Below are 15338 nucleotides of genomic sequence, written 5' to 3' on the forward strand. Positions count from 1 at the left end.
TCTTGTGGTTCCTCCCGGACTAGTGGAATCTCTGCTATGCGTCTTGTCCTGCCATGCTAAACCTCTCACAGTGCGGCCTCCGAAGGAGCCCCCACCTAGCCCTCCTTGCAGTCGCGGAAGATTCCCTCTCCCCTTACTGAGCCTTAGTTTTCCAAACCCATTTCCTCCTTCAACTCTCTGCAGCCTCGCGAGTGAGGCAGAATTCTCCCCATTTCTCGGACTTTGCAGGAGAGAAGCCTGCCTTCCCGGGGCAGGGTGGGGGTAGGTAAGTGAGGAAGTCAAGGTCACCCAGTCATTGGCGGAACGCGGCCTTCGACTCGGCCCTTCTTCCGAGGGCCCTGTGGATCCCTGGCAAGGCAGGCCTAGGTTGCAGGCCAGCCCCCCTCTCTTTTCGGCGGCCCCAGGAGCCCGGCAGGCCTGAATGGCAGGTGAGCCCGGGGTGGGGACAGGACGCGGGTTGGGCTGCGCAGGGACGCCTGGCGCGCGGGCCTTGGGAGCGGCCGCCCGAGCTCCCTGCTGCGCCGTATCTTCCGAGGGCCCACGCCTTGGGTCACGACTGGACCAGGGCTTTGGCCAAGGGTCCTCTGTGTGCCCCAGGCCCGCCAGTCAGGCCCCGCCCCCGGCGGCACGGGCGGGGGCAGGGGCGGCGCCGGCAGAGTGGGGCGCGGGCGCGCGGTGCTCGGTGCGCGCCGCCGCCCCTCCGGCCCAGCTTGCCCGCCCGCTCTCCCAACCCCCTCGGCCCACTCCGTCGCCCCCACCCCTCCTTCCTCCACTCGGCCAGGCGGCCGGCAGCCCGGTGCGCGGGGCAGCGCGACGATTGCGGCCTGGCGATCGGGGCACTGCGGTCGTGGCGCGCGAGGCGCGGGGCGCGAGGCCAGCCCTGGCGCGGCGGGGTGTGGGGGGCGGGCAGCTGCGGAGCCCCCAGAGGAGAGCAGGGGCAGGCAGGGGGGTGCCGAGGTAATGGGCAGGGCCTGGGCGCCCGGCTGCGAGGGGCGGGGGCTCCAGGCGCACTTCGGCCCTGGAGGGGCGGGCGACAGGGTGCCCGGGGCGGTGGGAGGGCAGCGGGGAGGGGAGGAAGGGAGGGAGGAGACGGCTGGGCCGGACCTGGGGGCTTGGCCGACGGGGAGCAGGTGGGCGGGGACAGGGCCCCTGCTGGAAGAGGCGCAGCAGCGAGGTGGCGGGCTGCGTGCGCAAACAGGGCGGCCGCCTTCTGGGCCCGGAGAACGGTGAGGCCATTTGGGTTGGGTGTCCCAGTCCCGAGGGCACGGTTCTGTATCCAGGGCCAGCGAGCTGGGTGCAGGGCATTGTTGGGGAGGGAAGATCTAGAGGCCCGGCCCGGCGAAGGTGATGGGGGGTCTTGAGCAGACCCGGGAGAAGAGTGTTGCTGGGTCAGGGCGCTGGTGTCCAGCGAAGGTGGGCGAGGACAGGCACTTTCAGGGCTGGCCTGAGTGGAAAGGGACAAGGGGGCCCCAGAGTTTGAGTTTGAGCATAATTTGGGAGTTGTCGTGTCACTGGGTGGGTCGATGAGTCATGCGATTTGGAGAACCCTTTCCTGGCGATCAGTTCTGAGGGATGGAAATAAAGTCTAGGGTTTGGAGAAGTGGTTTGGAGGCCACGTCTTGGGACCAGGTGCTCTGGTGGTCATCAGGCTTCATGTGAGGGACTTTGGGAGTTGTGTCCCAGAGGGCTGAGATTCAGAAGCTTCAGTCTGGGGTGGAGTTAAGTAAGGTCTTTGTGGTGGCCAGTTCCCTGCCTTCCTTCCTTTCCAGGCTGTCAGGATTCAGCTGTGTTCCTGCGGGGAGTGGGTTAAAAATTCCTTCCGCCTACAGTCAGCTTTACAGTATCCACCAGGGGCAGGAGGGACATACACATGTGTGGCTGCAGCATCATTCTCTGTCGTGGAGCCCTCACGATTGCTTCCTTATTGTTGCCATAGTAACTGTCTATTGATGGTGTATTTATAGGGGAAGGAGCAGGCGCTACATTTTGGGGAGGGAGGGGGAAGAGGCCTCATGGCAGGCAGCAGCAGCAGTGAAGGTGGCTACAGAATTGCTAATGGAGTGGGCCATGCCATGGGAACTGTTTTGGGGGTGTTTCTGGCTCGACTGAAGCTTAAAAACAAACTGATGACTTTAGCAGGTGCGTCAGGATAACATGTATTCGGGTCTATGATAGGTGTCACATATAGCCACCTTTGACCAAGGCTAGGTGTGTGGGGGACAAAAGATGGATATATGTAATCTATGATGTAAATTTTTCCCCATTTAAAAAAAAAACACTGCAGTTTCCTTTGATAAGCAATGCAATATATTTTTCTCTCTTCCCTTATTAAGACTATATGCATTCTTCTCAAACCCAGATACAACAGCTCCATTTTTCTTCAATCAAAAAATCCTTGCCATGAGGCATACTATATCCACACCCTCACCACATAAAGCTCAGGTATCCATAATGCAAGCAGAATTTTGAGATCGTATTCCATCTTGGTTCTGACAAACATTGAGGGCCAACTGTCTCACAAGGCAGGCCCATCTGTTGACAAATTCACATGTTGATGGTTTTGAGAGGGATTGTTGCAGGGTTCAAAAGAGAAAGCCCCTTGACGTGGCGTTTCCACAAATAGATGTCAGATTTGCTGTTTTACTTTTAATTTTCTTTTCTTTATTTTCTCTCTTTCTCTCTTTCTTTCTCTCTTTCTTCCTCCCTTCCTTCCTTCCTCCCTTCCCTTCCCTTCTTTCCTTCCTCCTTCCCTTCCCTTCTCCTTCCTTCCTTCCTTCCTTCCTTCCTCCCTCCCTCCTTCCCTCCCTCCCTCTCTCCCTCTCTCCCTCTCTCCCTCTGTTTCTCTCTTTCTCTCTTTCTTTCTTTCTGGCTTTGTAGCCCAGGCTGGAGTGCAGTGGCGCAATCTCAGCTCACTGCAATCTCCACCTCCCTGGTTCAAGTAATTCCCGTCTCAGCCTCCTGAGTAGCTGGGACTACAGGCATGCACTGCAGCACGCCTAACTAATTTTTGTATTTTTAGTAGAGATGGGGTTTCACCATTTTTTGGTCAAGCTGTTCTCAAATTCCTAACCTGAGGTGATCCACCCACCTCAGCCTCCCAAAGTGTTGGGATTACAGGCATGAGCCACCGCGACCAGCCTAAATTATTGATTTATATCCTAACTGTTTGCCAAAAGGATTAGGTGGCATATTATAAATGCACAATAAGACACTGGAAACATAAATAGAAAGCTGTGTACCACATCGCAGGACAGAAGCATATGTGCTTAACAGCTGGGCTTCCAGGTTGCCTGTGCTTGACTGGCAATAGTGACGCTGAACTTCCTGGCAGCCTAGGCAAAAAGGAGGGCTCAATGGATTCCACAGTTCACGTGTCTTGCATCCAGTTAGTCATAAAACCAGAGCTTCTGCTTGGGGAGGGGAGCAGTGGGGTGATTGCTCCCAGATGTGGACAGCTCAGCAAGGGCTCTAGAATGTGTGTATGAGTGGGCGTGTGTATTGCGGGGAGGGACAGAGGGAGCAGTGTGCTGTGACCATGGTTTAAGTACTGGCTGGATAGCTCCTTAGCAGGAGAAAGGTTTTGTGACAATAGCTCACATTAGGGGCAACTCTTCTAGTTAGCATCTCAGTGTTGGTCATCTAAATTCATGTCTTGGTACTCTACTGCTATGGGCTTTAATGCAAAGAGAGAAGAGAGGCCTGGTTCCAGAAGATTCCAGGTATCTTGCCTCTTTGTCTGGTGAAGATGAACACAGTGGGTCACCTGGGTTTGGGCCTTCTGAATATGCCTGGGAATATGAAGAATGCAGCATTGTTGTGCATGGAGGATGAGACCCTGTAGATGATGTGTCCCCTGACAGTTGCTATAGGCTAGTCCCAGCAGGGCAGTGACTTTTGAGTTGGTTGATGCTGTGCTAGCTTTGTTTTCAGGGAACATGCTTGTCATTGGAGGTATCTGTGACTCACCATTGTGATCAAAATTAGTTGTGAATTCTGGTCTTGCCACTGTCACTGTTGATTTGCTTAACCTTGTCTGAGCCCGTCTCTCTGGGCTTTATTTCCTCATCTGTCTCTGAGGTCCTTTCCAATTGGAAGTTGCAAAGATTCATTGAGGGGAGAAAGGAAGGAGGAGCCTCAGCCTGTAGGAGCTTTCCTTTTTTAAAGAAAAAGGTCAACCCTTGGTTCTTATAGATGCTCAGAACATGTTCTTGGGGGAAAACGCTGAAAGGTTTGCTTTGGGCCCTACTGGGCCTGGGGAGGTCTCTGGAGAACAGCTTGGGGCAGAAGGAGAAGCAGCGGAAGCTATGGGTGGCTGCATGGAGGACGATGCACCCCACAAGGTGCTGCTTCAACCTTTTGACCAGGCCAGTGGGAGGCGGGCACATCCCAGAGCCAAGAGTGTGCCCTGTAAATTTCTACATGTGGTTTCACTGCAACTTTGCTTTTCTCTTACTCCAGAGAAGTGAGACCCTGCAGCTGAGGGAGCATCATGGCAGGTGAGTTTTTCCAGGCCCGGGCAGAGCCGTGGAGGGCCATGCCTAGGGGTTCATGAGTCAGGTTTCAAGTCCTTCCCAGCTTCCCTGCCCCCCACCCCCCAAGTGGGCCTGTAACCATTTTCCAAATGGCTGAGTAGCAGTTTTGCCCTCTCAACTCTTTGGCTCCCTTCTGGAGCATATGTCACTTGTAGATGTGTACCTGCCCAGGCTTCCCTGAGTGACACTAACGTGACAGGCCATAGGGCCTGGGGAAGGGTGCCTGCCTGCTGGCAAAGACATGCCAGCTTGGGCATCCAGGGGGAGTTGCTTTACATGGGAACCCACCTCTAGATGAACAACAGGAGCAAACGTCACCTCTTCTTTCATCCTTCACAGTCTCAACTTAGGCTTATGTGGGTGCAGAGCTCAAGCTATTCTGGTCAGCCTGGTTGTAGCTGGGTCTCTGTCTCCGGAATAAGTAGATATGCCCACCATCCAAAGACGGTGTTGTAGGGGGAGTCTGTGCCCCGTCTGTAAAGGCTTAGACTCTCCATCTGAACCCTGCTACTTCCCATCCCCAGAGGTGCACTTAGGCTCGTGTATGCCCACTTGTCTGATCTAGCCTAGGCTGGCTTTGCATTAGACTTTCTTGAACAAGACTATTGAGGCCAGACCACCTGGTGGCACAGGTGGATGTTCAGGTGGAGGAACGCCACCCTGGTAGAGTCTTCTAGGATTATCTGGTATTAGTTCCACCAGTATCAGCCTTAAAGAGGAATACATTCTCATTGCAAGGGCTCCAACTTTCACTTTTCAAGGTGATGCAGAAGATACTGGAGATTTAGTCACTGAAGATTGCCTACTCACAATTCTTATTCTTTCTTGTTCCTGTGCAACGTGCACTTTCCTTGTAGTTGGCTCCCATTTTCTTCCATGTAGCCAGGGGCCTGAGCCTTGTTGGGGCCGTGGTATTCTAGACAGGTATATCATGGCACCATAGAATGTCAGCCCTTCCATCCCTTTTACAAAGGGCCGGCCATGTCCTTTGATCAGAAGCCTGGTGTCTTGCCTGCTCACTCGGCCTTGTTTCCCTGCATAATTATGCTTCAGTTGCTGGGCTGGGCCTGGTTTGAAGGAGCCTCTGGGCATCTCCCCACTCCAGGCCTCAGTAGGGCTCTCTCTTCAGTGTTTCTGGAGGCCAAGGATGCCCATTCGGTCCTGAAACGATTCCCTCGTGCCAATGAGTTCCTGGAGGAGCTGCGCCAGGGCACCATCGAGCGAGAGTGCATGGAGGAGATCTGCAGCTACGAGGAGGTCAAGGAAGTGTTTGAGAACAAAGAGAAAACGGCATGTACCACCCTGGGGCTGGTTCTGGGAGTAGGAGTAGCCTCAGGAATAGCAAGAACAGGCCCTGGTAATGCAGACGAATCAGAAGCAAGGAAAGACACGCAGCCTAAGGCATAGCCACTAGGGCCATCAAGGAGCAGATAAAGTACGTACAGTCCCATTGCCTGACTCTTCCGGGGTCCTCCTCACTTGGGAGCATTGTCCTTTGCCCTTGGTACATTCTGCTGCCTCTCTGGTAACTCGCTGAGACAAGTCAGATGGGGAAGGGTAGGAAGCACCAGACTTACTGAAGGCCTCTGAGCCCACCTGGAACTTGAGCTTCTCTTAAGTACCACTTTTTCTTTTGCAGATGGAGTTCTGGAAGGGGTACCCAAATGCAGTCTACTCAGTTCGAGACCCCTCGCAGAGCTCAGATGCCATGTACGTGGTGGTACCCCTTCTGGGGGTGGCATTGCTGATTGTCATCGCCTTGTTCATCATCTGGAGGTGCCAGCTGCAGAAAGCGACCCGTCACCACCCCTCCTATGCTCAGAACCGGTACCTAGCCAGTCGCGCCGGGCACACCCTCCCCCGGGTCATGGTGTACCGGGGTACTGTGCATAGCCAAGGGGAGCCTTCTGGGCACCGAGAGGCAGCGAGCAGCCCCCAGGTGGTGCTGGGGCCCAGTCGGGGGGCCAGGACCACAGTCCGGCTCGAGAGCACCCTCTACCTCCCTGAGCTCTCTCTCTCCAGACTGTCCAGCACCACCCCTCCCCCCTCCTACGAGGAGGTGACTGCGCCCCAAGAGAGCAGCAGTGAGGAGGCCAGCGTGTCTTACAGCGACCCACCCCCAAAGTACGAGGAGATAGTGGCCGCCAACCCTGGCGCTGACAAGTAGTGGGACGTTTGTGCCCTGTCCTGGATGAACGCCTCTTTCCGAGGTCTCCTATTTTCTTTTTAACTTTTTAAAGACTGTGCCACCACAAAACAGCCTTAGCCTCCTTGTTGCCAAATAATTCCCTAACTGTGGAGTTTTAGGAAGTCAGTTGTCAGAGATAGGTGGGGAGGGTGGGGGTAGGGACCAGGCATGAGTCGAAGCCCCCGGGAAGAGCCAAAGGCCAAAGTGCCCAACTCTTTGGGATGACCCCCAAGCCTCCAACATCCTGTCTTTCTATCAGGAACTGGCTTCTCTTATGCCAAAGGAATAACCCCATTGAGTTGATTGTGGCCAGAATGTCCACAGGCCTGGCCCGGGGGCTGTGGGACTGGCTGGAGGCCTGTCTGTGTCTAGAGCTCTGGGCCACAGGGGTATGGGAGGGAAGCCAGCCTTTCAGCACCCCTTACCCTCCACAGTTCTGTGCTTTCTGTCCTTGCTTACATTTGGAGGACAGGGACAAGGATTGAGCAAAAACAGAATGAAAAAATCATGACAAATAAATAATTAACACAATACAACAAAACTCTAGCACCCGGACCGTTCATAGGAGGCCAAGGGAAATTCATCACACGGATCCGTGATGTCCGCCTTCCCTAAAAGCTGTCCCCACACTCGTGGAAGGAGGACAGGGTGTGTGAAGGCTGAGGGCCAGAGGGCTGGGTGGCAGAGTTTCCTCTTCCACATTGACCAAGGGGCCCACGTGGACTCTGCCATTCAGTTTCTAGTGTGCTTGTCTCTCCAGACATGTGGACCAGCTGTGTTCAAACCACTACCCACTGGCATGAGCCTACTTTTTGTGAATGGTGCATTGAAATTGAACTTCAGATTGAGGATTTCTCCTTAATGATGGTGCCCGTCTCGGGAGAAGATCCTAAAGTGTCCCTTTTAAAACATTTATTTGTGGAGAAGCCCGTGGCCTGGGGTTGAAGGCCCATTTGGGGTTTGCTCTGCTGTTGCCAGGTGCCAGTGTGTTTTCAGTGAGGCTTTGGACAGCAGTGGGGCGGAAGGCACCTGCCCTTTAACTGTCAGTGACCATGCTAGACACTGTTGATACCACCTCCCCCTACTTCCGTCTCCACCCTCCTGACCTCAACACCAAACCATTTCTCCTCTGTGGTGCTTTAAAAATTGTAGCAAATTTTTGTGTGGTGCAAGAATGCATGGCCTGGGTCTATTGGCAACCACAGCAGTTTAAAATCCACTGAGTTGACAAGCTTTTTTCTGTCAAAATATCTCTCTAAGGCAGACATTGGGACTCATTCCTTGAATGCAGCCCTGCCTTCAGGCCACAGAGGACTTCCGGAGGCTGCTCTAGCCCTGAGGACTTGCCCTGGGGCGTGCTTCCAGTTAGGAGGCTTGTGTCCCTACCCCAGTGAGGCCACCAGCTTGGACCACTCCACCCTGTGGCTTCCCCCTACGTCACAGGCCCGTTGGAGGCTGACTGAGCAAATGCCTGCGAAGTGCTTGAATTGCCGGGGAGCCAGCGAGGTTTGCCTTAGGAAGAGTCTTCAAGAAAGGTGTAGATTATAAGGGAGCAGTCTTAGCTGAGGCCCTCATATGCCTCTGATGTTGAGTCTCCACTCGGAGAGTCAATCTCCCGTCAGTTGACCCTTTCCATCCTCTCGTCCTCCCTTTCCAGAGCTCCCTGATGCCACAGATGCTGAGCAGGTGACATTCTACCTTTCATTTCTTTGTCTTTCCCTCCCCTGGGCCTTCAGCCTTGCACTCCTGCCCTTCGTCACAAAGGAGATTTTGGCTTAGAAGGCCCCTGCTTTTTCCATGTTGGGGGGACCTGGGGCAGCCTGAAGCTCGGGGCTAGCCCTGGCTCTCCCAGTGTTTCTTCAAGTAGGTGCCAGAGTGTGACCTGGGAGCAGGTGAGAGGAAACTTATCCCAATATGTCTACTCAGTTAACACAGAGCCAGGCATGAGCTCCACTGATCAAAGCCAAAAGGAGTTTGCCAAGAAATGCCCGCTGCCTTTGGAATCTGAGTTGCAGCTGGGTGGTAATGGGAGAGAGCAGGAAGAAGCCCAAGGCCTGGCCCATGGAGGGCAACATGTGTCCTTCAGGGGCTGAGGACAGGCCATGGGAAGAGTCACAGGTGGTTGCTTAAGGGCTGTGGTGTTCGGTTCAGATGCTTCATGGTGTTCTGCCAGGTGGGATTGCACCACGGTCTCTGGGATGGTTTTTGCAGCACATTGTAGAAAAAAAGACTGTACAGCACACAGCAGGCATCACTCCTTGCGGTGCACACTTGGCTTTTATGAATGCCCTGTACATATCTTTTCAAACTCTGTGTTTGTATGGAGGTGGATTTGATACAATGCTGACTCTTTCGTGGCTACATTTTTGCTGTTTTTGGACTTCTATGCTCACGCGCGCGCGCGTGTGTGTGTGTGTGTGTGTGTGTGTATCTACGTGTGCACGTTGCCTTTTCTCATTGCTTATCTGAAACAATAGCCGGTGTGCAGCTATATTTGTACCAGGAGGGATCCGGTCTGAAAAGAGGAATGTCACCTCCCCTCCCAGGGCTGGGTAGCCTGATGACAGGGCCCTGAGCAAGGAAAAGTGACATTAACTATTGGACACCCAACCCCCAAAGTTGTCACAGTTTGCCTCCTTGAAAAAGGCTTTGGAAGAAGACAAAGCAGCTCCATTCTGCAGGCCTCCGCCCTATGCAACCCCCGCTCACACGCCCTTTTGGCGTGGTGCCCCTGGCCCGGGCTCCTGTTCTGTGGCGTCAGCAGCTGAAAGAAATCTGAGCGCTCCTGGGCATGGTGTTTTTTTGTTTTTGTGGAAAGATGTGTGACTATTGACTTTGCGTATGGCGGGGCCAGTTAATCAGATGTTTTTCATTTTTCGAAAAGAAAAGGCTTTAAACATTTTCTTGAAATGTGACTGTCACTTGTTTTCAACCAAAAACTTTTTAAGATGTTTTAAAAGAAAAATCGAAATCCTGTCCCTCCTCCGCTTCCCATTGCCTCCGGTTTTCAAAATGAAAGCACAAGCGCAAGAGTGGGGTGCACAGGTGCCTGGCGTGTACACACCACCCACACGGCTGCGTCCAGCCCTGGCTGAGGGAGACGCAGTGCTGAGCAGTCAGCCCCGGGAGGCCTCTTTTTCAGCTTCCAATCCCACTGCCATGAATGTGAATTCCTTAGGGTGCTTCCAAAAACAGGAGTCTGCCTGATCTGTCGGACATTGCCATTTTGGTAGCCCGAATATGAGGAATTCAGGACAGGAAAGTGTCTTTTTGTCAAGCAGTCAGAGCCGGATGCTTCCCCTCTCCCAGTGGGTGGAGCATCGCAACCCCCAGCCAGAGTCGATCTTTTGACAACCCAGTGACATCCCATGAGAAGGGACAAAAGAAGTCCAGCACTGCCTCGAGATTGTTATTTTGTCCGCGGGAGAGATCGCGGAGAGTCTCTCTCGCTCACGGAGACTCTGTCTTTCTAGGAGTATGTGTGTGTGCTGTCTCATGTGTGGAGCTGCTGGTCTAGGTGGCTTTTCAGCTTGACAAGCAGTGAAGCTCCATTTCAGGACTTCACCAATTCCGAAACAAGCACAGCCCCTCACCCCCCGCCACGGAACTCTACTAATACCAATCACTATAATTAGCGAATTGAAAAGTACGGTAATCAGACTGCTTGCAACTATAGTAAAAGCCCATTAATTTGAAGCCCACTACTTCAGAACTTCGAGAAAATCACAACTTAAGACAATTCACGGTAGCTGTGATTCTGGCTACATAAAAATATTTGAAATATTCTTCCCTTTAGTCCATGTTCAGGGTCTTCTGTGTAAGAGAAATCCAGTTTAAAATGAGTCCCCTTTTCAGAGGAAAGGCTCAAGATATTAAGGATCCCTTCACCGTGCCTTCAGCTTTGCAGTTCAGCACTTCTCGTATGTTCAGGGTGATCTCTTGTTCTCTCACCATCACAGGGATGTTGAATATTGCAGCCTTTCACTCTACTCCTTTATTTATCCTGTGAATAACATAGTTTGTGGACTAGACTGCAATTTAAACTAATACACGTGATGTATCTTGCTAAATATTCTGTAAAGCAGATGCTTCGCTGTCAGACCGGCCGCTCCATCATTCGCCTCCAAATATTCAAACGTGGGAGCTTTTCCTTTCAGACTGTGGGCAGCGAGTCTCTCTCTAGCAAGAATTTCCCTGACAAACATACCCAAATAGCACACCCTCCCAAGCTCAACGCCCCAACAGTTGTCTCACTGTACTGACATCTGACTGCTGCATAGTGCCTGCCCTTCACCCACCGCCAGCCCGAGCATTAACACAGATCTTCAGGATTGGGACAAATCCCCCAGCTGCTTTTGCCTCTCAATCCATCTCCCCTCATAGATACCACTTTCCCAGGCCTGAACACATCCGTTATTTTGCTCTGACATTGTGAATTTGTGACAGTGGAAACCCTGATATGTGCAACTGAGCTTATAGAAATAATTACTGTGAAATGGATTAATTTTGGTGCCACTTTAAACTGTGCTTGTATTCACGTGTTGACCCTTGTCAGCTGGGAAGTCTGTACATTCAGTATATGTCAGCATTTCACTGGAGCCTGGCGGCAACAGACAAACTTGCTTCTGATTTCTCTCTCTCTCTCTTTCTATAATTGTTGAGTTTGGCTGTTACATTTTGTCTCCTTCTTTACAAGAAAACAATAATAATAAAGAGCAAATGGCATCCACTTGAATCCTGTCCTCATCCATCTTGGATCCCTACTGACTCCCAAATTTCCGAGGGGTATGGGTGGTTGTGAGTCAGACTGCAGATAAGGAAGAAGCCCAGACCAGTCCAGGAGCAGGAAGCAGACATGTCCTGGGTCCTAAAGTTCATCCCCAGTGTGTAAGATGATCTCCTGAGCCATCCTTCTGGGATGAGGTTGGTAAGATCGGTCAGAAATCACAGTTAGAAACTTCCTAGTCACATGATCCCTGCTTACTAACAGGTGTCCCTTGCTGGAAGGATGCCTTGCTTGGTTTCAGAGCTGGGAGAGGAGTGGAAGGTATACAATACTCAGGCTTTGCCCTGGCTGGGCTTCCTAAGTTCCAAAGATGGCAAGGGTCAGGGACTGTTCAGAGGGCAATAATGCCCAGCCTCTGCCCAGAGGAAACATGGTCTTAGCTCCCAGAGATTCCTAGCTGTGGGTATGCAGAGAGATATAGCCATGGGAAGTCGCAAGTGCTAGTAGTACCAACCCTAAGTAATGAAAGTAATCCGTCCTTTAATCGGGAAGACCCTGGAAGTGATGGGACAATGGCAGTGAAATTTGGGACCTCCTTAGAGGACTGAGTATGGAGCCCAGATGCCAGGAATGGCAGCCAGAGGCCTTGGGGAGCTGGGGCTTGAGTGATGCTAACCTTCTGGGGATGCTGGAAACTCAAAGGAAGGCCCTTCAGGCACACAGATGGGGTCATATTCTGAACATGGGTTTTGAACTTTAGGCTCTTTTGCCAGAGACAAATGTTCTAAGCAGTGACTTAGGGTCCCAGGCTAGCCCATGCAAGGAAGCTAATACATGAAGGATGCCCTGAGCTTCCAAAGTCCCCTGTATGCACCATCCAATGGACTGGGCCTCCCTTGCTAATCTAGTCACAGGTTCTGGGGCCAAGGTACTTGAATTGCTTATAGACGATGAGGGCAAGTCAGGGCCAGGGACTTAATGGGGTGACTGTGGAGGGAGATGGTTGTATCCCTAGAGACAGGGGATCAGGTGAAAGGCAGACCCTGTGCCTCAAGGGTGTGGCTTGGGAAGGTGGGGTCCCTCTCCTTGCCCTCTCCCCAGCCTCCCATCCTGCACCAGTACCACTCCCTCATAGTAGCTGACCTGAGGCTACAAGGAGTGACAGGATGGAAGGGCAGTGGGGAAGATGCCTGAATTGTGATTTTAAATGATCATAGCCAGCATTTATTGAGCTCTTAGTGTATGCCGGGCCTTGTACATGCATTGACTGACACAACCCTCTCGAGAAACTTGCGATATGGGGTTTATAACTAACCCTAGTTTATAGCAGAGGCAAGCAAAGCCAGCAAAGGCATGGCATTTGACGAAGATCTCACAGAGAGGAAGTTCTGGCTCCATCATGTGAATCCGGGTCCGTCCTGATGGCCCCACCCCAGGCCATGCACCCAGCACTGCTGGTCCCTTCTGGGGAAGGGTGACTTTATGTTGGTTTTGTGTTGACTATAGATCCCTCCAGAATGCCCCCTTCCTCTCCCTGCCCTACTGGTAACCCTATTTGGGCAGGGACCATGTATAACTTTTCTCACCACTTCTGCCCTAGAACACAGCACGGTGCCTGGATCACAGCTAAGTGTTCAATTTTTTAAAACGTGTGGACTGATTGTGTTCTACAATCAGAGCCCAAGCTCCATGCATTAGTTTGCTTGGGCTGCAAAACAAAATACTACAGGCTGGGGGGTTTAAACCACAGAAGATTTTCTCAAGGTTCTAGAGGCTGGAAGTCTGCAATCAAGGTGCTGACAGGGTTGATTTCTTTTGAGGCTTGCTTCCTTGGTTTGCCGATGGCCATCTTCTCCCTGTGGCTTCACAGTATTGTCCCTTTGTTCTTTTCGGTGCTCCTAATCTCCTCTTCCTATAAGGATGCCAGTCAGATTGGATTAGGTCCTACCCCACTGACCTCATTTCCACTTAATTACTCCTTAATTACTCCTACAGCCACATGTTGAGGTCCTGGGGGTTTACAGTTTCAACATATGAATTTTAGGGGGACAAATTTTGGCTCATAATGCTCCACTCATGACGGGAAGACTCTGTTGCTCCTTCCTCCAACCTGAGCACATGATGCACATTCTGGAAAATCTTGAAGGGTGAACATCATAGCTTCTCCGAGATGCTGGCAAAGACAGAGGGGCACCTTGTCAGTCTCCAACCAGGCCCCAAAGCAGTTTCTTCCCTGCCAAGCTGGACAGACTTGGGACAGCTGCCAAAAGTCTCCACAGGGCAGGTGAGTTGGGAAAGGAGAAGTGGGCTTCAGAATGCTTCTTCCAGGGTTCTTCTGTGGGAAGTGATTTGAGAACCCAAAGCCTTAAGAATAGATACAACGTTGGTGCCCCACAGGTTGTTTTTATAGACAAAATATATTGTTTTGGGGAATCACAACACCGCCAGCTCCAATGACATTAACTTTCAGCATTTTCTCTGAAGAGCTCAAACTGTGTGATGGGTTCAGTTTCACTAGGATTTCTGAGCGATAAAAATAGAGACTGGGTAACATTTCATATCAGGCTGGTTGCATGGGATCACAGGAGCCCAGTGGGTGGGCAATTGGTGGTGGCACTGCTGGGTCCTTGGGCTGATAGGACATATAGGGGTGGGTGCTGGCAGAGCATGGTGCTCCACAAGCTGGGGCATGTAGGTCCTGGCTGCCTGGAGCTCTGGGCATAGCTGGGTGGGGGAAACATCAGAACAGCTGTAGCAATAGTGCATGATGAACTTTATGCTAGGGGAAGTCCAGGAGGGTGGGGCTGGGGGCTTCCTGAGAAAGTCTTCCTGAGGAAGCCATGGCCAACCAAAGTGAAGGATGGGTAGGAATCAGCCAAGCAAAGACCATGGAAGACAATTGAGACAGGCAGAGGGGCAGCACGTGAAGAGGCCTGGAGTTCAGCAAGTCCATCTTGGTTTTAAGGAAACAGAAGACAGGGTAGCATGAGGGGAAAGACCTGTGCAAGATGAGATTTACAAGATACATGGAGGTCAGCCTATGTGAGGCCCTTTAGGCAGTATTCAGGGCTGTAGTCTTTACCCTAGTGATAAGGGGAGGCCACCAAGGGGTGCCTTAAGGAGCAAGCGGGCATGGCCAGGCATGCTCTGCCAGCCACGTGGAAAACAGGCTGCAGGAGCTGAAGAATAAGAGAAGTCAGGGAGGTCAGGTTATTGCCATCGCCCAGGCAAGAGACAGCGATGGGATGGATGAGGCTGATGACGGAAGAGACAGAGAGAAATAGACTGTTGAGAAGGTTTTTACTCAAACTTTGATGGGCACAAGACCATCTGATTGTTTAGAATGCAGATCTCCAGACCCCACCCTCAGAGTCTGATACCTTGAGTCCAGGGTTGGGCCAGGCATGTGCATTGTGGCCAAATCACTCAGTTGATTCTTCTGCAGGGGATCTTTGGGTCACATTGGAAGAAACACTGAATTCTCTATTCAGGAGGCAGAACCACGCATGGTGACTGATTGCGTTGGGAAGGGGTAGTGAATAATCCCAGATGACTTTCAGGTTTAGGGGCTCAGACAGTAGAGTAGATGGTAGGGCCATTCCCCGGAAAGGGTCACAGTTGAGGAGGAGCAGGTTTAGGGGAGCAAAAGACCACAGGTTTGAGTTGACGTGTGGCATGTGTGGTGTATAGTGCATTTGAGTGTAGTTGAGGAGGGAGGCCTAGGCTGCAGCAGGAGAGATCAGAATTGCTTGAGGTCCCAGAAAGACAACAAGTGGTCTTGAGTGTAGACCTAATGGCCCAGGAGGGAGGCCAGACAGGTGGGAGGAAAAGCATTGGAGTATAGAGCCCTGAAAACCAAAGGACTAGAGTGTTTCTAGAAGGAGACAGTGGA

General features: G+C 52.1%; 1 protein-coding gene across 4 annotated transcripts; it reads left to right on the forward strand.

Annotated features, from left to right (window-relative positions):
* Nucleotides 1-903: 903 nt before the first annotated feature.
* On the forward strand, nt 904-7253 carry PRRG3 (proline rich and Gla domain 3). Of its 4 annotated transcripts, none has more exons than XM_004092551.3 (4): nt 904-957; nt 4459-4496; nt 5662-5822; nt 6172-7253. In XM_004092551.3, exons 2-4 carry the CDS (start codon nt 4490-4492, stop codon nt 6697-6699), a joined length of 696 nt encoding a protein of 231 aa, XP_004092599.1. In that variant the 5' UTR covers nt 904-957; nt 4459-4489; the 3' UTR covers nt 6700-7253. The 4 variants fall into 4 exon arrangements, with proteins under 4 accessions (XP_004092599.1, XP_030663146.1, XP_003271932.2 ...); XM_030807286.1 differs by lacking the exon at nt 904-957 and adding an exon at nt 1161-1226; XM_003271884.4 differs by lacking the exon at nt 904-957 and adding an exon at nt 3856-4340.
* The last annotated feature ends 8085 nt before the right edge of the window (nt 7254-15338 follow it).

This window comes from Nomascus leucogenys, chromosome X (assembly GCF_006542625.1).
Source record: "Nomascus leucogenys isolate Asia chromosome X, Asia_NLE_v1, whole genome shotgun sequence".
Lineage (NCBI taxonomy): Eukaryota > Metazoa > Chordata > Mammalia > Primates > Hylobatidae > Nomascus > Nomascus leucogenys.